The 24874-nt window shown below is 47.2% G+C and overlaps 1 protein-coding gene across 2 annotated transcripts; it reads left to right on the top strand.

Moving 5' to 3' along the window:
- The first annotated feature begins 979 nt into the window (after positions 1–979).
- Positions 980–24199, top strand: BECN1 (beclin 1). Of its 2 annotated transcripts, none has more exons than XM_078870944.1 (12): positions 980–1366; positions 4069–4234; positions 8516–8583; positions 9930–10006; positions 11019–11109; positions 11875–12011; positions 14083–14307; positions 15323–15469; positions 16274–16423; positions 17427–17487; positions 18637–18779; positions 19841–24199. In XM_078870944.1, the coding sequence occupies exons 2-12, from the start codon at positions 4105–4107 to the stop codon at positions 20010–20012; spliced, it is 1401 nt and encodes a 466-aa protein (XP_078727070.1). In that variant the 5' UTR covers positions 980–1366; positions 4069–4104; the 3' UTR covers positions 20013–24199. The 2 variants fall into 2 exon arrangements, with proteins under 2 accessions (XP_078727070.1, XP_078727069.1); XM_078870943.1 differs by having other exon boundaries at positions 9927–10006.
- Positions 24200–24874: the final 675 nt, after the last annotated feature.

The following is a 24874-nucleotide window of genomic DNA, read 5'->3' as shown; positions in this document are numbered from 1 at the left end:
CTTGGCCCTACAGTCTGTTAAGGCTACACGGGGGGGGGGGGGGCGGGGGTGTCTTTGAAACATGCATTTAGATTATTTTGCTGCTATAATTTTGCACTGTTGAAAAGTAAGTTAATATCACAGTCCGCTTTACCTGGTAAGATTGTACAAAGTTTAGTTTTATTTCTATATAAATTCTAAAAGTGATGTGTTTATCTTTCCTAGGTAAAAAATGAAATTAAAATTAATACAAGTAATAATCTAAATAAAATAATAAAAATCACCAGTGATAGAAATAAAATAATAAAAATCACTGGTGATTTTTATTATTTTATTTCTATTATTACTTTTATTAATTTTAATTTCATTTTTTACTGCCTACGCGACTACCGAAAACACTAAGAGTATGAAAAAATTCCAATAGTTGAACCCCACGCGGCGCCAGTGACGTCATCGCGCGCACGCGGTGTCGTCATCACGCACGCGGGGAAGTCATTACTTCTTCATGGCGACGTCATTACGTGTACGCGGTGACGTCATTCCGTGTACGCGTCGACGTCATTCCGTTACGCGGGGACGTCATTACGTAGACGGGTCAACGTCATTACGTAAACGCGGCGACGTCATTACGTGTACGCGGCGAGGTCACCCCGAACCTATAAATGTTATTTTATTTTACTTTTTAATGTTTTTTACCTACGTGACTTTACCGAAAAAACCTAAGAATACCTATACATGTCACCACGCCACGCGAAGACGTCACACGTACGCGACGACGTTCGTCAGCACGCACGCGGAGGCGTCACACGCACGCTGAGACGTCAGCGCGTACGCCATGACGTCAGCACGCACGCCGAGACGTCAGCACGCACGCCGAGACGTCAACACGCACGCCATGACGTCAGCACGCACGCCGAGACGTCAGCACGCACGCCATGACGTCAGCACGCACGCTGAGACGTCACCACGCACGCTGGGACGTCACCACGCACGCCACACTAAATCCAGCCTCTTCCTCTCTTCACATCTCCTCCCTACTGGAAGCTCTAATCTAAAAAAAACCTCAAAAAAACTGTTAAGCATGTGATTTCCGCCGAATCTACTTAGGGCTGAAGAGGGGAGGGGTGGAATACTTCGTTAAAAAAAAAACCTAAATCGCCAGCCAACGTTCCCACTTCGTGTATCATCACCATCATCATCACCACCACTGCGATTGTTGTAACATTTGTTCGGGTTGGAGCGAACACCGAAGATCCGAGCTTCTACTGCTGCTGCTGCTGCGATGATGATGATGGTGGTGGTGGTGATGAAGATGTCTTTAGAGTCTTAGAGAAGCCGAGCGCTGGTGGTGGTGTGGGATGTTGTGCTGAAGCGGCCCTCACACGGAGTAAGCAATAAGTCTGCTGTGTTGTTGATGTTGCTGTTGTTGTTCTCTCGCTAGTTTATCATTGTTGTGTGTCTGCTAGACACAACGTAGAGTGTGTCACAGTCGTAATCGATGTTGGGTGGTGGTCGTTTTGTTGTTGACTCACTCCGCCCGTTTGGGCCATACTTCACCACTGTATGTCACAACACGAGGCGATGGTGTCACACACACACACAAGGTGTGTAGAGTCGACGATGCGGTATAGACATCGGTGTCTATACAATGTTGTTCAATTCGCTGCTGGATGAAAGGCCCTTAAAAACCAACGCTGTGTCGTCGTGGGTCGTGCGAGCGTCGTTTGACCATACTTCACCGCCCTGGTCAATGGCGAGTTGTAGTGAAGTGGGATTGTTGTTGTTAGCAGCCGGGTTTGGGACTCGAACTGGGGTCTCGCCAGAACCGTACTTTACTTGGCTGTGGGCCCACGTTGTAACCCGAAAGTTTAAAATGCTGACTGCTGATCGCCACCGCAAAGTGGAATTCTTTTATCGACCCGGAGTGATGATGGGCCGAGGCTACGTGCTACGGATTCATGCGTAAATCGCACTTGTTGGCAGTAGTACGGTACCGTATGTCAATAATTATGTAATTTATTTTTCCAGGAAAGCCTCAAGACTCGATGTAATACAATCAAGCTTATGTTAAAAATGCAGGACAGTACGTATTGTATTGACATTCCTAGTATTCCTGATATACTTTATATATATAGACTTACATAGACTTTTGCGTTTTGTCTACAGTCAAACTGTCTTGTAACGGACATGAAACAGGTTCTGAAAAGGGGCTATCATAGCTCAGTTGGCCTTACCTGTTAAAATAAAATAAAACCATATTGAAACCTCTTGCTATTACCACTATAAAGAGTTTGAATCTCAGAAGCCAAGCAAGGGTAGCTCTCAGCCTGGCAAGCACTTAGATGGGTGACTACCACCAACACCAACCAACCACGTGGTTTGCCACAGGGTTTGTGGTGGAGGCGCTGCGAGGTGTGACCTGGAGGTTGTCAGTGCCACTATGAACCCCCTTCATACTCTGGTGTTTTCGGTAAAGTCACGTAGGTAAAAAAATTTAATAACGAAGTTTCGTGCGCAACACAAGCATCCTGCTTCAGGTGGGGACAACTTAGCGAAAGCACACCGCTTAAGTGTGTCCTACACCAAAGAGTATGAATCCTTGCAGTCACGAAAACTTAAAATTTAGAATTAACCCCCTTCCTACACAGCGTGCACGACTTGGGGCTTTTGGGTTTGATCGCTTAAGTATATGAATGTGTTGGTAAACCCGCCACCACCCGACACAGCCAATGTTGGTAAGGTTTGTCACGCCAATTCGTTACAATCTGAGCACTCAGATTGTAAATGTTGTGGCTTTGCTCGCATTGGCGTGTTCTGTTTACATGACAAACCTTGCTAATTGGCTGTGTCGGGTGGTGACGGGTTTAACGACACATTTTTACGCGATATAACCCCCAAAAAAAACCTGTATTATGGATGATATTGGTCGTGAAAGTCTTACGTGTTAAACTGACTTGGGTTTGTCTCTCCGGGTTCCGAAGAACCACCCGCACGGAGCCAGACTCTCATTCGTGGAATTGGCGAAACGTCGCAACGTAGCCGGGACCCTCCTGAATTTTAACTCCAAAACAATTAAGGATCTCCATGCCACAGGCCACAAGACTTTTCTAGCGTTAATAATAATAATTGACATTTATAAAGCACCCTTAAACAATCGTTCTCAGGCCGCTATGCATGGAGATGCAGAAAATAGTTTAACAGCAACCAAGGAAAGAAGAAGTCAGAATGACGTTTGAAAATAACTAAAGAGAGAGACATTTTAAGCGGATATGTTTTTAGTCGAGATTTGTAGTGCCTCGAAGTTCCGACCTCGACGGGGCAAGGAGTTTCAGAGTTGAGGTGCAGCAATTGCAAAGGCACCATCACTCCAATTGTGAAGCCTAGACCGTGGTGACGGTGAGCAAAGCACAATCTGAGGATCCTCATGATCTTGATGGAAAATATATGGCTGAATGAAGTCATAAATGTTGTGAGGAGCAAGCCCATTTAAGGCCTTGAATATCAGCAAGAAAATATTAAAATCAGTGAAGGGACAGGAGCATAGGTGTGATGTGATTCTTAAAGTTTGTACCAGTTAGCACCCTGGCGGCCGCATTTTGAACGTACTGCGGCCTGTTTAGGAGCTTGCTCAGGGTCAATGCAGGATAAAACAAATGCGTGGAGCAGTCTTTCGTTGTCTGCAGTTGTAAGGATGTGACCGAGCTGTTGTACACTGGCCATCCGCACATTCAATGTGTTTACTGTATAATACAGTCGGAAAGAAAATGTATACAGTTAAGTTGGCTTTGGCTCGGACACATCGCTAGACGGGTTGATGGCGCATGGACAAGAATTGTGATGGAACGGCATCCAAAGTAGATAATTCGTCAGAGGGCCGGCCACCATGGAGATGGAGCGATGAGATCAGTTCATGCGCAGGAGCGAGCTAGATGGACGGTAGCCACAGTGGACCATGCGGGGTGGTGACGGCGTGGGGAGTCGAATAGACAGTGGCTGACGATTATAAAAACAATTGTGCCATCTGTCATTGATTATTCATTGCAATCTTTGACGTGACCGCATCGCTGAGATGGTTTCACCTTCTTGAAGCACGCAGATCGCCGCGGAGTGAAAGGAGGAGAAGCCATGGAGACGTCGGTTTCACACGCGGGGAGTACCACGCACGTGAGCTTCGTGTGCCAGCGCTGCAACCAGCCGCTCAAGCTGGACACTTCGTTCGACACGCTCGACAATCACACGACCGGCGAGCTCACAGGCAAGCCTCCTGTTTCTCGACGTCGAATTCCCACAGCTGCGCTCTGTGTGTGTGTAGTAACACGTGGGGAGCACTAGTGTAAGTGGTGACTCAAGTCCAATACCCGCTAAACTTAGATTTAAAACTCATTTCTTTAGAACTGTTTTTTGTGTTTTGATTGCTGTCTTTGCCCCTGCAACTCCGATTAGCACGGTTGGATGCGTACGTTGCGGGAGAAGTTCAACATACATACATACAATGGCCAACGTCAGTAGATCAAATCTGCCTGTCCGCCTAATGACGCTAGTTGTAATTACTGGCGAAACGTCGTACTCAGATTGTAAATGTAGATTTGCTCTCCAACACACTGGTGTGCTGTGCTAGTGTAGGGGTGTTAGAGAGAGAGCCGTTATGCATGGCAGCTTATGGGAAACAAACACAGTGGGCGGGGCTATGTGAGTGCACGGGGGGGGGGGGTGCTCTCAACGACGTCCGCACCAGGCAGCCCGGGGCCCCACCCCTCAGCGGGGGTGGAGTATAAAGGGGGATGTGTCAGAGGGCTCGGGGCAGAATGTTAAAGCTAAACGAGTGAAGACCGAAGATCGTCTAGCTAGAGCCCTGGACTCCCCTGGGACGCCGCCCTTGTCAGGGCCGCGCAGGACCGAGCCAGCGGCGTGGTCCCGAGAACCAGAGCTAGTGCTCTGGGTCTCCGGGTACCGTAGCCCGACTTACCAGTGTCGGGCCAGACAGCCTCCCCTAGCCCGTTAGTGGAGGACTAGGAGGTAGGTCAGAGATAGCTAGCAGTGTATTCCCAGCTAGCCGGGTGAGGGGGCCGATACCCCCTCTAGTATTGTATGTCCACAGTTGTGACTACTTGTACGGAATAAATACGTGTGCCTCACCAACGGTGTCCAAGAGTCATCAACGGTACTTCACTAGTAACGAATTGGCATGTTCTGTTTACGTGACAAATCTTACAAATTTGCTGTGTTGGGTGGTGGCAGGTTTAACGACACATTTATACTTATGCGATCTAACCCAAAAAAACTATCATGGATAAGTAGATGAATGCACGAACCGGTGGTGGGCCTGCCCAAGGCCGACTCAGCCTTGGCACGCCGTGTTACGAACCTGATGACTCGGGTTGATGATTCAGGTTCAATTCCTGGCTATGGTTTATATTGGTGATCTGATTTGAGAATTGGTCCTGGGCCCTCCCCTAGGCCAACTTGGACTTAAATGAGCATCTCGTGCAGTGTGGAAACTTCAACACTGGGGAGATGATGCTACCCTCGCCACCCTCTTGTGTGCCCGTGTTGGCCTTCATCGGTGCTCAATAACAGCCTACAGGGGATCTTTGTTTCTAGGCAACGGGAGGCCACTCCATGTGGGCGGTGGCATGACTGAGTGGTAACCCATTTGCCACTTGTTACAGATGTACTCTGTTCGAGCCCAGCGGCCACCCTGGTTCATACTGTGGATGTATTACCACAATCTTAAGATTGTAAATTACACTTTTTACCCCTGCATTTCAAAGCAAATGTTGGTGGTATCTTGCAATCCGGTACTTTGTGTGTGTGTGAGAGACCTTATTTGTATAACGTAATTGAAACTGGGGACATGTTTGGGCTGCATTTGACTTTCCGGCGGATCTTGTAATCTGCAGAATGTGGTGAGCATAAAATACATGCCGTCTGCTTCACATAGGTGTGCGTTAAAGGTTCTATGAAGTTATTTAAAAGAGTTAGGCCATGTGCACTGGTGTCACGGTCCATTTGCCACATTTTTAAACATTTCCTGTAAATTATTTAATTGGGTTAAACCACATAACAAGATCACTTCTCACTGGCAGACTCTTAATTGTCTGTGAAACGGCGCCTTCGTGATAGCCTCACGTTCTACGAACGTAATGTCTACTGCATGTTCCAATTCGATTTTATTGACTCCCAGAGGGTCAGATTTCAGGTAAATTTTTCTAGTACCTGGTATTCCAGTGTTTAGGGAACTACAGTTAAGACGTAAAATACATCCGTCGTGGACATATTCTCAATGAAGTTGTGTAATATCTTAAATTACACTGTAACATTTTTTTTTGGTCCTGGGTAGTAAGTGTTATGTCCTAATTGCTTATGCCTCAAAAGTACAGAAAATGGCTATTATTCCCCACAAACTTTGCTTTTGTGACCAGGACAGTGATACTTAGAAATTTACCTGTTTATCAGAACATTATAGATAGATTCAGTGCTGAGTAAACTTGGAGTAACTTCTAGAACATTCTAGAACTTTCCATTAATATAAATAGTAGTATAAATACAAGGGCCTTAAGCCCACCAGTTCGGTTTAGTTCCAGCTGCCTAAGTGGATACATATCTACATTTTTCTGAGATGGCATCAAGAGGCTGCAAGCATCCGGCAGACGCAGTTTGCTATGTCTGCGGCCAATTTATCAAGACAAGAGCGAAAAAGTACTCAGTGGAAGCATCTGCTAAGATGTGTGAGGCCTACAAGGCATATTTTCACTGACCACTCAAGCAACTGCTACTTCTGCATGGTGGACCCTTCCAAACGTCAGACTAGCAATAATGCACCTGCTATCACGTATCCGAACCTTCCTTCATCCATTGCCTCGGGGCCCCACTGCCATGAGCTCCTCGTACCCACTCCTCCGAGGAGAGAGCAGCCGTCTTTAGAAGAGAGCAGCAAGTCGAGAGCGAGGAAGACGTTGTAGATCCAGATGACAATTTCAGAGGTGGAGCTGACGAGAGAAACCCATACTACCTCAACCAAAAAGACCTCAACGACTTGATCAAGTATCTTGGTCTTACCAAGTCCAATGCCGAGCTTTTGACGTCGAGGCTCAAGCAGTGGAACTTGTTGGATAAAGTGTGCAAGTCGCAGATCAGAGGAAGCGCCACCAACCTTTTTGCAGCTTCTTCACTCGTCAAGATGGGCTCTGCTTCTGCCACAATGTGACCAGTCTGTTCGAGGAAATCGGAATCGCCGTATAACCATAATGAGTGGCGCCTCTTCATTGTCAGCTCGTCCAGGAGCCTCAAAGCCGTGCTGCTCCTTAATGGTAACAAGTTCCCGTCTCTTCCCCTGGCTCACTCGGTGCACCTCAAAGAGGATTACAACAGCATCAATACCTTGCTGGACGCCTTGAAGTATGATAAGTTCGGCTGGGAGGTCATCGGAGACTTCACAATGGTGGCATTCCTGATGGATTTCCAAGGCGATTTTACCAAGTTTCCCAGCTATCTTTGTTTTTGGGACAGCAGGGACACCAAGGCGCACTACCACAGGCGGTACTGGCTACAGCAGACCGAGTTCTCTGTGGGGAGGAATAACGTCAAGTGGAAGCCACTGGTGGACCTCCGGAAGGTGCTAATGCCACCACTGCACATCAAATTGGGCCTTATGGAACAATTTGTCAGAGCTGTAGATAAGGAGTCGGCAGCCTTCAAGTACCTTCAAGACTTCATCCCTAAGCTGAGGCAAAGGTCAAAGTCGGTGTCTACGTCGGACCACAGATAAAGAAGATCCTGGAGTGCAATGAATTTGCCAAGAAGCTCACTAGTAAGGAGAAAGCGGCTTGGAACAGCTTTGTCGAAGTGGTTCTTGGCTTCCTGGGCAATCACAAGGTCGAAAACTATGTGGAGCTGATTCAGACTTTGGTAAAGAACTACGGCACAATGGGCTGTAGGATGTCCCTCAAAGTCCATATCCTTGATCCTCATCTTGATAAATTCAAGGAGAACATGGGAGCGTACTCGGAGGAGCAAGGCCAGCGTTTCCACCAGGATATACTGGACTTTGAACACCTCTACCAAGGACAGTATAAGGAGAACATGATGGGAGACGACATTTGGGGGCTGATTCATGAAAGTGATTTACAGTATAATCGTAAGTCTCGAAAAACTACTCCCTTAAACATCTTTTGTCGTCATTTTTGTATTACTTTAGTATAAAGGCATGTTACTTTTTTTTTTCATATGTTGTTTGCTGACTTTATGTGAACGAAAAGACACATTCGCCCGTTTTCTCATTGAAAATAGATAAATTTCGAAATTTCACTGTCCTGGTCACAAAAGCAAAGTTTGTGGGGCATAATAGCCATTTTCTTTATACTTTTTAGGCATAAGCAATTACGAAATAACACTTTCTACCGAGGAACAAAAATTGTGTTACATAGTGTTATCATTGCCACTAGGCATGCTCCACACTGTAAAATAAAACATCGTTCAGTTTTAATAGAATATTTAGGTGTAGTGTTTAATTGACGTTTTGTGTGTTTTTTTGCAGCCCCTCTTGTGACGGTTACACCGGTGACGAGAGAAGACCCAAGTGTGGACATAGACGTGACCAATGAGGTGTGTACGAATGTGCAACATACGTTAACTGAGAATTATTATTGAAAGATAGATCAACAACAGCAACAAACAAAAACTGCTTTTTGTGTTCAGTGTGTTGTCCTTCCCCCCCCGCACTTCCGATTAGCATGGTTGGCTACGTACGGCGCGAAAGAAGTTCATCATACGTACATATTTATAATGTGCCCATAACGTAACAAACATCTCTTGAGTGTACTTATAAGTCCACTTATCGTCCGGTCAATATGATATAACTAACTATCATGTGTTTTATAATTGACGTGTTCTTCTCTCTGTGTGTCAGTGTTATTCCAAGCATGTACCTCCCCATGCTTTATTGTGCACTTTTCAGCTTCTTTCCATAGCTGTCAACTCCTTATCAGTGCCCTACCTTAATACAGACCAATTCAGACCTTATTGGTCACCCCGTGCCCTTATAAATCTCAGCGTTCATCCTACAACGTCCCATCACAAGGGAGAAACACAAACAAATAGACATTGTTTTGCCCGTATTGAAACGGCTGTACGCCGTATGGACCTGAAAACTCAATTTCCCTGTACAAGAATATGGATAAACCGTATGGGTTGACAGGTATGTGCTTCTCCCATTTCCTTTCTCAATGTACATGTTCCTGAACTGTCCATCATAACAGGTGACATACTGATTTAATGCAGTGGACACATTTGTTTGCTGGTTTTCATGGTCAAGTTCAATTTTTCATAAGCATTGTAATCACCTCTCGTCTGCATCTTTATAACCTAACTGTTGGCTGAGTCCCCTGTCAATGAGCTGCCTTAGGTACACATCCTCTGCTGTTTTCCAATTGGGTCCCTCTGATAGAAATCTCCAGTCGAGTGAACTTGTTCTCCATGACCTCTATCGTGTAATCTCCTAACTATTTGTGCATTATTATGATTATTTATTAGAATATATTTTGCTGCTATATTCTTTGAGATGGAACATCTTGTTTGCAAGGGCGTCTTGGTTGTATGTATGTATTTTGAATTTCTTTTGCACCGTACGTATGGCAATTGTGCTAATCGGGAAAGACAAGAAACTAAACACAAAAACCAGTTATAAAGAAATTAGTTATCAAACTAGATAATATAAAGGAGCATAGCTCTAGTAGCTTCTTAATATTGGAAGGAAGAGCGTTTCAAAAGCGCATCCAGAAGCGCGCGATGCCGTGTGACCGTCTTTGTTCGATGGCTAAAATTGTCCAAATATAATTTGTAGCTTTTGTTTGATGGATCTGAGACGATGGTGAATAGCAACAATAACAATGAGTGGTCGCATCGACGAGACACTGCTGGGCTATGTGCTGATGTCACATGTTTGACAGCAGGGCCCCTACACAACACACGGATGCCTGGACGAGAGGCGATGCGATGGCGTGGTGCACAAGACCATACCGCCAGCCAGGTCATTGATTGTTTTTTGTTCAGTTATTTTAAAGCTGGTAATACTGAGCGGCGTGCGTACGGATAACACTGAGTGGCGTGCGTACAGGAAGCGCTGAGTGGCGTGGGTACAGCAGGTAACACTGAACAGCGTACATACAGCAGGTAACACTGAGTGGCGTACGTACAGCAGGTAACGCTGAGTGGCGTGTGTACAGGTAACACTGAGTGGCGTGGGTACAGCAGGTTACGCTGAGTGGTGTGGGTACAGCAAGTAACGCTGAACAGCGTACGTACAGCAGGTAACGCTGAGTGGCGTGGGTACAGCAGGTAACGCTGAGTGGTGTGGGTACAGCAGGTAACGCTGAGCGGTGTGAGGTATAGGCTGCTGCGGAGCTCTGTTGCGGGCAGCAGAGGGCAGTGCAGCAAAATTAATTGAACATCCGTGTTGATGCCCGTCTCCACCAACTCGCCGCCCACCGGCGTGGTGCAGCATCGCCAAATAACCCGCCTCACGGCCCTCACACAGAGGCCTTCATCCATCAGTGGTTTGACCAAGGGGCTGAAAATGGTCATTGTATGATGAGACAAAGGTTATAAAGCATTTTTAGAATTCTTTAACAGAGTGCTGCCTAATCACGTATTTCGTTCCACGGAAGGTGACGTTACAGAACAATGTCTGAGCGCTTTTCAAGTGATCACTTATCCACACGAGGGCCTCTGGCAATTTCACACGTGATAATCTGCGGAAGTTTTTCATCGCATGATTGTTCAATAAAAAATATATATCTGAGAGCTGCGCGTGGGCCAGTGCGGGCTGTTGTAATCATCTCAGTCAGTCGACCCATGGAACCTGGGTCTGCCCCGTGACCTCCTGCCGGCGGGCGTTCGACACTTCACGTGGCCTTAACGTGCACATGGCCTGGCACAAGCGCCATCACCGCCACTTAGTGGCGAATGCCAGTTGTTGTTGTTGGCTGTTGTAATCGTGGCACCGTGCCCCTGTAAAGGCGTTTTGTGTGTGTATCCGGCAGGATGATGTCCATGGAGAGTGCCAACAGCTTCACGCTGATAGGGGAGGCGTCTGACGGGGGCGTAACGGAACACCTGAGTCGCAGGATCAAGGTAATGGCCGCGCAAGTCACTCGCCGTCTGGAGTGAGCAATGCTGTGCTCGTCGCACATTGATAAGGAAAGAACCACATGGCAAAAACAGCTGTCACTGGGGGGGGTGAGGGGGTCCCCTTGGTTCAAGGGTCAGCAACCAAAATAACAAGAAGAGCCATTTCTTTCCAATTTGGTAAAAAAAAAAAATATTTCAAGAGCCGCAATCAATGCACGTGAATAACGTCTCGCCAAGCGATTTTTAAACAGCCGCATGTGGCTCCGGAGCCACAGGTTTGCCGACCCCTGCCTTGGATAGACCGCAGCAGGAGATTACAATGTTTCAGATGAGACGTGATGTAAAGTGCTTCGCATTGCTGAGGCGTTAAAGCAAGTGGCCTATAAATGCCGCCGCTGGACCAAAATCCTCCGCGCAGATCGCTGCCCGAGAAGCCAGTCCGCACCTGCCTGAACTCGAGCACTGTAATCATCTGCAGCTACTTTATCCACATCCGAGCGAGTAGTTGCGCAACAAGGAAATGAAATGGCGCATTCGGGAATTTTGGTACGAATCATGGTTCCCATATAGGCACGAGATAGATGACGTCACAACAAATTGCTGAACTGTGACTGGTTCTTCAACTGCTTGCAACTAATTGCAACTCAGCCGCATGCAGAAGAGTTGGACAGCTGGTTGCGCAGGTGTGGACCACGGTTTAAGGTTGCGTGACAATTGCGATCTGTGCCCCGCCTCCCCCCACCCCCCCCGTCTTGCGTGCGTGTGTAGGTGATGAGCGACCTGTTCGACATCATGTCCGGCCAGACGGAGGTTGACCACCCGTTGTGCGAGGAGTGCACGGACAACCTCCTTGACCAGATGGACCAGCAGCTCAAGGTCACGGAGGACGAGTGTCAGGACTACAGGTGGAGATGGCAGTCGACGTCGATGGCGTTGTTGCTGTTGTTGTTGTGCACGGTCGAAGATTTCTTCAGGAATTGACTTTCAAAAAGTGCATTTTCCGGAACTCAATTTCGGTTTCTGGCGAAGCATCCGGCACGTAGAGCGAAACGTCGGACATGGATGTATGTTTGTTGAACTTCTTTTGCACTGTACGAAGCCAACAGTGCTAATCGGAGGTGCGGAGGACAACATGCTTAAACATATAAAGCAGTTTAAAAGAAATACGTTTTTCAATTTAGATTATTTAAAAGCGTTTAGCTCCAGTGGCTTCCTAATATCGGAAGAAAAAGCGTTCAACAGCTCGACGTCGATTGTAGCTGTCTGACATGTGACCGCCCTGCTGAAAGAGATATCTTGGCTTGTGTGCGCAGCTGGGAGTTTGACCTGGTGGCATTACATTGACAGCTTTGTCACGTGTTGATTTCTGCACGTGGTTAACCTTGTTGTTCACGAGTGTCTACATTGGGGGTGAGCCCCTCTGATGTAAGTGTGTAATTCCTGTACAGCGGTGTGAGATGCAGTTGTATGAATAATGCTTTACAAAATTTAATTGCACGATTTTTTTTTTACAAGAAGGTCCTAGCATGTGTAGCGAAGGTTTATCGAAACTTCAAGACATCACGCGAAACATCGGGCATCGTGCATTTATTTAATCCTTAAATTCTATGGCATCCCGGATCCACTTCAAATCAAATTCGGGAACTGAATTATATTTCCCGAAGAGGCTCCGAGCACGTGGAGCGAAACGTTGGAACGTGGTGCCAAACAACAAATCGCAAACCCTGTACAGAAAAGATAAAGATCCCCCGTATAGCCTTAACAGGCTGTTGGGGCAAGTGCTGTTAGCGAGCAGCTTTGAAGGCCGGCACAGCACACAAGGGGGTGGGTGGCCAACACCACGTCCGGCCGCTGTTGTCTCCCCAGTGGCGATGTTTACACACCGCACCAGGTACTCGTCTGAGTCGACTTAGGGGAGGCCCACGACCGGTTAAAATAATCGTCGCTGGTGTTGGCCGTGAGCGGGAGGACGAACCGGGGTCGCCAGGTTTGTAGCGCAGTGCGCGAACCGCTACACCACCACTCCCCACGGCACAACCACGAACATCCACGCAGCAGCGTGAGCCAGACAGGGGGGGTCCTGGAAGGCAACATTGGCACCTTGTCATTCGGCGCAGGATAAATCGCACTACCCTTGGGGGGACGAAGCCTTCTGGAGTGCAGCCCCAAAAATCTGGAACACCCCACCTGCCTGCCTGCCACCGGACATCCGAAACACGCTGATGTCTCTCAATCAACGTGCTACTGGATATCTGTGAAAACGAGCTTCATAGCTCATCGGATTTCTCCAGTATAAATTAATATTCTGATTCTGACTTGCCTTCCCATAAAATCAAAAACTTTACATACAAACTATACTCTTAGGTTTTTTGGGTAAAGTCACGTAGGGAAATAAATAAAATATAAATAATAGAAATACAATTTTTTTTTTTACCTACGTGACTTTACCGAAAAAACCTAAGAGTATGAATCCTTGCAGTCACGAAAGCTTCAAATCTAGAATTTTTACATACAAACCATCTCTTTACCTTTCATAATTTTTTTTATTTACAACTTAACTTGCGTGTGCGATTTGTTGCACGCGGTTGAAATTTACTTTGCTTGGTCGGTGTCAGCCGCTGAGGTCCTGACGGGTTTCTATATTTCTTTCCTGCAACTGTTCCCAATCCGCCGTAATGCACACCGACGCCCACTTTATCAAGGGTGATATTAGCACGCAAAATAAAGATCATCATCGTCATCATTACAATCCATGGGCAGACAGTCCATGTATTGTTTCCACTTTCCTCTGTCACATGCTCAAGTAGTGGCCACATCTTTCTGGCAACAATTTCTTACGATGTCGGCGTCAACCCGTTCTCTGTTAGATCTTCCTCTCTTTCCGGGTTCTGTCCATTTTCAATACACTTTTACCTTTTTCTTTTGTCCATCCTACCAGGGATTCGATTTGTTCTTTTTTTTTTTCCTCCTCACCAGGGATTTCCTCAAGCGCCTGGATTACACCGCCGGCGAGGTGGGCTGCTCCGAGATGGCGCACGGCGGTGACGAGCAGAGCCTGCAGTCGGAGCTCGCGTTTCTCCGCACTGAGGAGGCCGGGCTCATCGCTCAGCTGGAGGAGGTGGAGGGCGAGCGGAGGCAGCTGGCCCAGCAGATGGCTCACCTCAAGACAGAGGCCGCGCAGCTTGGCCACCAGGAGGAGAAGTACGTTGAGTGCGAGTGTGTGGGTCGGTCGCGCGTACTGTGGGGAGCGGTCGTGTCGCGGTTAGCGCGCTGCGCTACCAACCCGGCGTATCCGAGTTCGATTCCCGCTCACGGCCAACACCAGTGACGATTATCTGAACCGGTCCTGGGCCTCCCCTAGGTCGACTCAGCCTCAAATGAGTACTTAGTGCAGTGTGTTAACATCACCACTAGGGAGACAAAGGCGGTCGGGCGTTGTGCCACCCACTCGTGTGCCACCGGGCCAGCCTTCATAGGTGCTCGCTAACAGCACTTGCCCCAAAAAGTCTGTTAAGGCTATCCGGGGGATCTATGTCTTTGTCGGTCGCGCTTACTGTGAGGCGACCGTGGTGGCGAGATTTTTAACTACCTTGCAGGGTATCCAGGAGGTCGTGAATTCCACGTTCAAAGGGAATGTAAGTCTACACATGAGACAGTGCGGTTGGCTTCCAAACGTGGTACTCATTTTATATTGGTCACTGAAATTCAAATTCAGGATCTTAGCTGTGCCAGCTCAATGCTTTGAGTGAGATGTTAATTACCTGATCTGGTATGCAGGAGGTTGTAGGTGAGATCCTGACCCTGAATGCCTGTTGTATGTTTGGGGTTTGCATGTTCTCCCCGTGGTCGCGTAGTTTTTTTCTCCGGGTCCTCCGGTTTTTCCCTCCACGTTTAGAATCCACGTGCGTCTAGAGTATTTGGCTGCTGTGGATTTCCACGTGATAAGCCACTTCATTGAGGCTATCATTTGTGGCCAGGCCAGTGACGATTATCTGAACCGTTTCTTGGCCTCATTTAGGCTGAGACTCGGCCTCAAATGAGACTCAACCTCAAATGAGTATGTGGGGGAGTCAAATGCAGCCAGGCGTTATGCCGGTCACCCACCCCTTCCTGTACCGTTCCGGCCTTTTATAGGTGCTGCTCGCTAACAGCACTTGCCCCAACAGTCTGTTAAGGCTATACGGTATGGGGCGGGATCTTTGTCTTGGTTCTGAAGGTACCAGCACGAGTACAGCGAGCTGAAGCGTCAATTGCTGGAGTGCGAGGACGACCAGCGCTCCGTCGACAACCAGCTGCGCCATGCACAGATGCAGCTCGACAAACTCAAGAAAACCAACGTCTTCAATGCTACCTTCCACATATGGTGCGGTAAACCCTCCTGTAGTCCCAGGCAACGTGCGCGTCTTCACCCTCGCGCCTGCTCCTGTCGAGTGCAATATTATCTTTGCATCAGGACGCATTCCGACCCTTTCCCGTTCCGGGATTTCTGCAAGTTGCAGGGTTGGAGGTCTCGTTCACCGCTGAATATCGTAACGCACATGTGCTTCAGAGTTAATTTTGTTTAGACTATCCGTTGCGCCATTATTTTTAAAGACATTGTACTCGCTGCAGAGAATCATAGCGACAAGATCGCACTCGATGGTAGCTGGCACCAAACAGTCCACACGCCCTCTCCCGCATGGCCTTGTGGGAGCCTCAATACCGATAAAGTTACTTTTGTTTTTCTTTCGGTTCTGTTCCGATGGCGCACGTGTACGTTTTTTCCTCATTTAGAAATATGCGTTTAGAGTATTTGGCTGCTATCAATTTCCACATGATAATCCACTTTGTTGAGCTATCATTTGTGGCAAGGTCACTTCTGAAAAAGAGCTACATAGCTCAGTGGGCCTTACTTGGTAAATGCGTCCTAAATCTACCACCAATTCGTAAGGTTTGTCATGTTAACAAAACGTGAGAATTAGTTACTACTTCAGCACACCGGTGTGTTGGAAAGTAAACCGGCGACATTTATATTTTGAGTATGATGCAATCTAACCCAAAAAAACCGTTATTGTGAATAATATTGGTCACGAAAGCCTACTTGTTAAACCCGGTTAAAATAAAACGTAAAAAATGGTTGAGTTTAGTTTACATACACCGTGTGGGTGGCGGTGCTTATCTTTTGTAGGCACAGCGGCCATTTTGGCACGATCAACAACTTCCGCCTGGGCCGCCTGCCCAGCGTCCCCGTGGAGTGGAGCGAGATCAACGCCGCGTGGGGTCAGACCGTGCTGCTGCTCCACGCTCTCGCCAACAAGATGGGGCTGCACTTCCAGCGGTGAGCAGCATGCTGGGGGGTCCAACCACCCCCCCCCCCCTTGTGCCACAGGAATGCCTCGCACACGGTATATCATGCGACATGGGGGGGGGGGGGGTCCAAGGTCATCACGTCATCCGTTTTGGCGGAACGTTGTTGCGATGGCTGGCCATCGAACAAAGACGGTCGCCGCATCGTGCGCTTCCCAATACGCTTCTGCGGCCGTCTGGAACGCTCTTCCCTCCGATATTAGGAAGCCACTGGAGCTATGTACCTTTAAATCTAGATCGAATACTCATTTATTTTTGAGCTTTTTGTGTTTAGTTTGTTGTCCTTCCCCCGTGCCTCTGATTAGCCCGGTTGGATAAGTATGGTGCGAAAGAAGTTCAACATACATGATATTGTCATGACATCTTCTTGGTTCTTTCGGTAAAGTCACGTAGAAGGGAAATAATAAAATAATAAAATTAAAACATCTTTTTTTTTTTTTCTACGTGACTTTACCGAAAGAACCAAGAAGATGAATCCCTGCAGTCACGAAAGCTTTAAATCGAAATTGTCATGACAGTTGCATGTTTTGTCTTGAACAAAAAAGTTGAACTTTTCCTCGCAAAATCGTTGTTATTAAATGTGAAAAGTACAATCATTGGAGGTGTGAAATAGATAACGGTTTCCCATTGAAATGGTGCTTTGGTAAATGGCTTTTAGGCATGATGGTTAAATAAAATAATAATTTTCGGGAATTAATTAATAAATTATGTTCACGTCTTACTGACGGCGTGTGTGCATTCTCAGCGTGATGGGTTGTAAAGTTGCAACGATCACAAGGGTAGTTACACCTCCCTTAAGAATGATTACTCCTCCCTTAGGGTTGTAACTATTTTTGTTCTGAAAATAAATATGTTGAACCACCCTAATATTAAAGCTGATGTCTTCCAGAATTGGGACAATGAAATCCATGACAAAAAAGCATGTGTTCCTGTGTTAGATACATTTATTATTTGATATATATTTCTTTTTACAGATACCGTCTGGTACCATATGGGAACCACTCCTTCTTGGAATCGCTCACTGACAAATCAAAGGTGAGTTTCGATCGGTTCATAAACAAGCAACTAACATTACACGGATGTTTCCGGTCGGTACGCTTAGCTAGGAAGACAAATGGCACATGTGTACGGATTCTGCAATGCTTTCCAACATGCCTCGGAAGAGTTTAAATAGCAACAGTAACGTTCTGTTCTCAGCCGTGCATTGAGATGTCACACAGCGCTTAACTTGCGAGGTTACAAGATGGTGTCGTACGTAATGACGTCATTGTTTTGGCCGTCAGTGTGATTACTTATAGCTCTGATTCTTTTTTTATCACCGAGTTATGGGCAAACCTTTTGATCAATTCACCCAGTTTTTCTCTCGGATAAGTTCCTCATAGCAACACAACTTTACACTAACATTGCGTTAATATTCGATCTTTATTACAGTTTTTATTTGGATTAGATCGCGTAAATATAAATGTGTCGTTAAACCTTCCACACCCGACACAGCCAATTAGTAAGGTTTGTAATTGTCTGTGTCGGTTGGTGGTGGGTTTAACGACACATTTATATTCATGCGATCTAACCCAATAAAAAAAGCTGCATTATGGATGATATTGGTCGCGAAAGCCTACATGTTATTTGAGGTTTATGAGAGTTGTCGCACACCACCCCCACTGTTACAGAAACAAAGGGAGCTGTCGCTCGAACACTTTCAACCTTAATTGGAAATAAATCATTTTCAAAATGTGTAGAATGTCACAGCTCCTTTTGAAAAAGCAATACGGAAAAATTAGGCACGTAAATATTCTGCGTTTGTGTGCGCTATGGATGTCAATGTAGGAACTGCCTCTGTTTGGTTTTGGTTGGTTTTGTGGAGCGGTAGTGCAGTGGTTAGCGCACTGCTACGAACCCAGCGAACCCGAGTTGAATTCATACTCACGACCAACATCAGTGACGATTTTCTAAACCACTCCTGGGCCTCCCCCTCGGTCGATTCTGCTTTAAATGAGTACTTGGTGTGAAGTGTAAACGTGAGCATTGGGGAAACAAAGGTGGGTGAGCATGACGCTGGCCACACCAGTCCCCCCCACTCCTCGTGCACCGTGTCGGCCTTCATAGTTTGTCACAAACAGCACTTGCCCCAACAGCCTGTGTAGGCTTACACGGGGCAATTTTTTTTTATCTTTGTCAACACAGGAACTGCCTCTGTATGGCTCTGGCGGCTTCCGGTTCTTCTGGGACAGTAAGTTTGACCAGGCGATGGTGGCATTCCTGGACTGCCTGCAGCAGTTCAAGGAGGAGGTGGAGAAGGGGGACACTGGCTTCTGTTTGCCCTACAAGTAACTGCACACTTCATTCACGCACACACATACACACATGCACACAACATCAACAACAGCCACCATTCGCCACTAAGTGGCAGTGGCATCACCATGCGCCTGTGCCAGGCCAGGTGCGCTTTGAGGCCACGTGAAGTGTTGAAGGCCGGCAGGAGGTCACGGGACAGACCCAGGTGCCATGGGTCGACTGACTGAGATGACCGAGATGAGTGGCTGATGCACCACCTGTGCCCCCTACTGTGCCAACTTGCTGTGCTTTAGCCACCCGGCACTCCGCTCGTTGTTGTGAGCGTCGCTCCTCCGCCCTTCATTGTTGTTGGAGGGCGACTGCCTCCAACTGCCCAGTAGCGTCCTTCACGACCCTCCTCCACAGAGGCCGATCTTAACACCGCTCGTACCAGTCATCGGCAAGTCCACTCAGCTCCACGTCCTCCTGTACCACATCACTCCACAAAGGCACACACGCACACACACGCACCCACAAGCGGAAACCGTTATTACTGTGCTTGTCATCGTCACCATCGGCCATGATTTTTCCACTGCTGGATGAATGCTTCCCCAAGCCGTTGTCACGTCTCCCGTGGCCTTCCCTGCAGTGACTCATCTAGATCCCGCCCACGCGAGCTGATTTGGTCACGCCATCAAGACAACCTCATTTTGTCGCGCCATCTCCGCAATGAACGTACGCTTGGGTTCGTCGCTTTCTTTAGCAGCCACTACGTGTTGAGTCTCGACCCCCCGGCCTCATTGTTCCTGCTAACTGTGACCTTGACGCCTGTATATTTGGAGTTTGCATGTCTGTCTCCCTGTCATTTTGTGGATTTTTCTCCGGGTCCCACATTTAGACTCAACATGCATTTCGAGTATTCTGCTGTGATACATTTCCACGTGATAAGCCACTTCGTTGGGATATCATTCGTGGCCAGGTTGTGTCTGAGTAAAAAGAGCCACATAGCTCGGTGGGCCTCACCTGGTGCAATAAATAATAGTTTAGTAGTTTCGTCGTTTAGAGGGCGGCTGCCGACGATGACGGGCGTCGACGACGGCTTTGTCGCGCGCAGGATGGACGTGGAGAAGGGACGCATCGAGGACACGGGCGGCACGGGGGGGTCCTACTCGATCAAGATCCAGTTCAACTCGGAGGAGCAGTGGACCAAGGCCCTCAAGTTCATGCTCACCGACCTCAAGTGGGGGCTTGCCTGGGTCTCGTCGCACGTCAGCGCCGCCAAGTGACCGGCGGCGTCGTGCCAATCCCTGCCGTCACCAACCGGGGTGCGCTTGGCTTCCAAAACCGCGTGCCATTTATGTATGTACATGTGTGTGTGTGTGTACGTATGTTGAACTTCTTTCGCACCGTACGTAGCCAACCGCGCGAATCGGAGGTGCGGAGGGAGGGACGACAAACTAAACACAAAAAGCGGTTCTGTAGAAATGAGTTTTCAATCTAGATTGAGTGGGTATTGGACTAATTGAATGGGAACCCATTATTTATTTCACACCTTCAGTTATTATACTTTTGTTATTTGACAACTATATTGTCCGGCAATAATGATTTTGCAAGGAAAAATGCTTTTTTGTTTTGAGGCAAAGTACACAACTGTAATCATGATGTCATGTAATTATGTTGAAATTCTTTCGCACTGTATATAGCCAACCATGCTACTTGGAGGTGCAGGGGAAGGACAACAAACTAAACGCAAAAAGCAGATCTAAAGAAATCCGTTTTCAATCTGGATTTAAAGTGCATAGCTCCTAATATCGGAAGGAAGAGCGTTTCAGACAGCCACGGAAACGCATCTGAGAGCACGCGATATAGTGACCGTCTATGTTCGATGGCTAGCCATAAGCCGCTGCAAGGATTTAATCGGAAGGAAAGTAATGATTATTGTTTGATGGGTGTGTGAATGTGAATCGCAAGTAGTATAGCCATATTTTGTCGTTTTATCTTGATTTACCCGTTGGGAGTTTTTACGACTGATTTGGTAGGCTTAGACATCCGCTTGTTTAGGTTGTTTTGAGTAGCATACGTCCAGTTATGTTTTAGCGGCCAGCGAAAGTTCAGTTAGCGGCGAATGTGTTTGGTTCCTGGAACCTTTTTTGAAGGTCATAAGCCCTGCGATGTGTCTTCGTGTCGCGCCGCATTTTGTTCTGCACGACGTCCAACGTTTAGCTCCAGGAGTTGGGAGCTTCTTCAAGCACGTGGAGTGTAAGTGCGCTTGGGCAGAACAGATCATGAGAGGGGATGAAGGCTGGTGGTTTGGAGTTTCCTGAAGAAGCTTCCCGCACGCGGATAGAAATGTCGGACATCGTGTCGAACAGGGCGCGGCACAACCAGAAACCGAATCGGAGTGCTGGACAGCACAACCGGGAGAACTTCCGCAGTAACTTGCCGAAAGTCTGTCAGAATGAAGGTCATGGGTGCGAGTCGCGTGTTATTATTACAGAGCATTTAAAGCCGCAGGAGGGTTCTGTTTGGCGGAGCAAATGGAAAATTGTTGGAATGTAACGATGCGACTGATTCGTAGATTAAAATCGATTCTTTTGATACATGCGTTGAAGCACACTTGTGCGAGAATTGATTGTTGTAGGATATTGGCAAACTATGTTCACGTGTGCAAGCACTCGAAATGTAACACGTATGAGAGTACAATACAGACGACAGATATTACGATCCAAGGCCGCAATTATAATATTCAAATATGCTCAAAATGACCCCCCCAATATATTGCTATAAAATAGATTTCTGTTTATATGATTGTGGCTATGATTGTACTTTATTAATCCCTAATCTCTGCCATTACATACAATGAAACAAGAAAAGGTTAAAAAGAAAAAACAGAGCAATGTAATAAATACAATACACTACTAGAAATTGTAAAATATAAATGAAAAGTCCATCCTATGTGTTAGGGAATTTTTAAAATATTTTAGGCAGGAAATGGCAGGAAATTCGTTTCCAAATTTAGATTTTTTTTCTGGGGGGAGACCCCCAGACCCCCTGGAAGATTTGGTCCCCCCAATGTTGACTCCATGGCTACGGCCTTGTTACAATCGCCTGTTGATGATCAACTGGCGGAATAGAGGAACGAGAGAGTAAGCAAGACGGCACAAACGAGTTCACGCGAAAGGCACGGACAACAGAAAAGAGACGCGGCGCAAACAAGATAGCAGCTAGGAGACGCACTGTGCACACCACACGGGGTCAATCGGAGGATAGAAATTAAACGGAGCACAAGCGAGACCTTCAAAATGAGACGGCACAAACGACACAAGCAGGGAGTTAGAGAGTACAAAAAGAGACGCAGCTTGTGTTCCAAAAGAGACGTGGCCGTAATGAAACGAGACGGGCGGATCGCGTGAGGCAGGCATTGAGGACGAGTCGCGGTCGAAGTGAGATGCTCCCCGCACCTCCGATTAGCGCGGTTGGCTACGTACGGTGCGAAACAAGTTCAACATACGTACTTGCAGAGAAAGCCAAACTTGATTCTCGAGTTAAATCGCAACTCTTGAATCGTGACAATTCATCCGATCGCCGTCACGTCCGCTCAACGTCACACAAACCACCACGCACGAAGTTCGTGAATAGCAATTGTGGTTACTTTTCAAAATGCAAGGGATGCTGCCACACCAGTGGTGTTGCAACGGTCAGCACACTGGACTTGCCATCCAGACGTGGTCACCGGTTCGATTCGATTTCCGCGTGCGGCAGTGGTGCAGGTTTATGAAGCCTCTTTCCACCCAGCAGAATGGATGGGTAACGACGTGTCGTGGTGTTACCCTTCCAAGATGTCTGGCTAGCCTAGATGAGAAGGGCAAAATAATCTTGAGGAGCTGTCTAGAGCTCTTAATAGCGGAGGTCCTTGTACCAGCAGGAGCAAAGGATTGCAGGGCTGCACCTTTACCTTACGAACTGGACTTGCCACCAGAGGTCACCGGTTCCGTTCGATCTCCAGGCGCAGCAGTTGAAATAGTGGTGCAGGTTTCTGAAATCCTTTCCGCCTCTTTCTACCCAGCAGTACGAATGGGTAACGCCGCAGTTAGTCGCGTGTGTAGTGCGGGCAGGAGATAGCAATTGCAGGGCCGCACTTTTACCTTACGGAAATGCAAACGGAGTTTAACTTGGCCGAGCTTCAAGGTTGCAGCCAAATGTGGGAGAGACTTGTAAACTTGGCAAACATTAATTCTCACGTAAGTTGAACCTTTGAATTGTTGTTGAGTTAATTTATTGTACATATAACTTTTCTTTTTTTGCAAAGAATTGAAAACATCTGCATGCTGGGTGTAAACCCGCAATCTTGACATTGCCAGGAGCCTGCTAAGTATGACATGGGGCATGAAGATAAGAACCCATGCTCCTGGAACGTATATATATCTGTACTAAAGACTTTGTTATAGCAAAAATAAAACTATGGAAATTGTTGCTTTTCCAATGACTCATTCCGCTGCTATTTACTGAATTAAATCGACGAGGAACACCGCGTACTTTTGGCACGTGGTCATCAGTCGAGATGCTTGGCACGTGCAGATACAAGAGTCAATGACGCTTGCCCAATGCAATGCGGGGATATTTTGGAGCGGGAGTGTGTCAGTGCCACTGCCCTCTCCTGCCCACGTTGGATAACAAAACAAATCCATGTGCACTTTCAGCCAATTTTTCTTCTTCTATCCATTGATCAAGCGATTGTCGGATCCGCTGGCCTTGATGCAGGTCTGACCCCACGCCGTTGTGCGGAACGTTGATGGTATTTCGCCGTGCAAATCCAGGTTTAGTGAAATTACCGGTTCTGATGGCTCGCGCGCACTTGACAAGTTGGCCGTGACTGGGCACGAACGTTCAGCCGGTTAGCACGGTTGGCTACGTACGGTGCGAAAAAAGTTCCAACATACGGACGCACATACATTGGGCCGGATTTATAATGCCAATGCGCTTACGACTGCGCCACGCTTGTGCTCACAGTGTAGTGTATATAATTGAGGCTGGACAAAATCGAGAAGCCATAAGAGATGGTGGATGATGTGCCATGAAGGGCTGTTGCCTGAATCGTCGCCGATATTGAGATGTTCTTATGGGGCCACAAAATAGTTGTTTGTTAATTATGCTTGTGCACCAGTGACAATGCAGCATCACCAAACAAATGTATTATTTTCATTGAATCGGAATGCTCCAATGTTTGGAAGCTCAGCAGGTATGATCATGTACTGAGTGTCTGGGCAGCCACCAAAATATAAATACAAAGATCCCCCGTATAGCCTGAACAGACTGTTGGGCAAGTGCTGTTAGCGAGCACCTGTGGGTGGCCAACACCATGCCCGGTCGCCTTTGTCTCCCCGAGTGGCGATGTTTTACGCACCGCACCAGGTACTCCTTTGAGTCTGAGTCGACCTAGGGGAGGCCCAGGACCGGTTCAGATAATCGTCACCGGTGTTGGTGGCCGTGATCGGGAATCAAACCCCACAGCCACCACACACACAGGATGCCATAAAGGTTTGCGGGAACAACGCCGTTTGGCAGCAGAGGGCAGTGCAAGCAACATTGTCCCACCGACAAGAATTGGTGTTACCCTTTCTGGCAATAAAGCAGTTGTGTTAAGATGTTAAAACACCAAACAGAAACCTTTTGTAAGGAATCATGTCTGCATTAACCACATATACTGTACTTGTGGCAAGCATGCAAATAAAAAAAAACATGCTCTGATAGTATACTTTGGGTCTTTCGGTAAAGTCACGTAGATAGGTTCGAAGAAAATAAAACTACGACGTTTCGATCGCAACACAGGCGTTCGTTCGTCATCAGGAAAAAAATGATATTGTCCCACCTCAATGCTACCACCGTCACCAACCAGCAGTAACCAGCAGAGGTGTGGACTCGAGTCATGTGACTTGGACTCGAGTCAGACTCGAGTCATGAATTTGATGACTTGCGACTCGACTTGGACTTGCATAACAATGACTTTGTCCCACCTATGAGATGTGGACTCGAGTCATGTGACTTGGACTCGAGTCAGACTCGAGTCATGAATTTGATGACTTGCGACTCGACTTGGACTTGCATAACAATGACTTTGTCCCACCTATGAGATGTGGACTCGAGTCAT

This window comes from Lampetra fluviatilis, chromosome 31, assembly GCF_964198595.1.
Source record: "Lampetra fluviatilis chromosome 31, kcLamFluv1.1, whole genome shotgun sequence".
Lineage (NCBI taxonomy): Eukaryota > Metazoa > Chordata > Hyperoartia > Petromyzontiformes > Petromyzontidae > Lampetra > Lampetra fluviatilis.
This window is presented reverse-complemented; position numbering and strand designations above follow the sequence as displayed.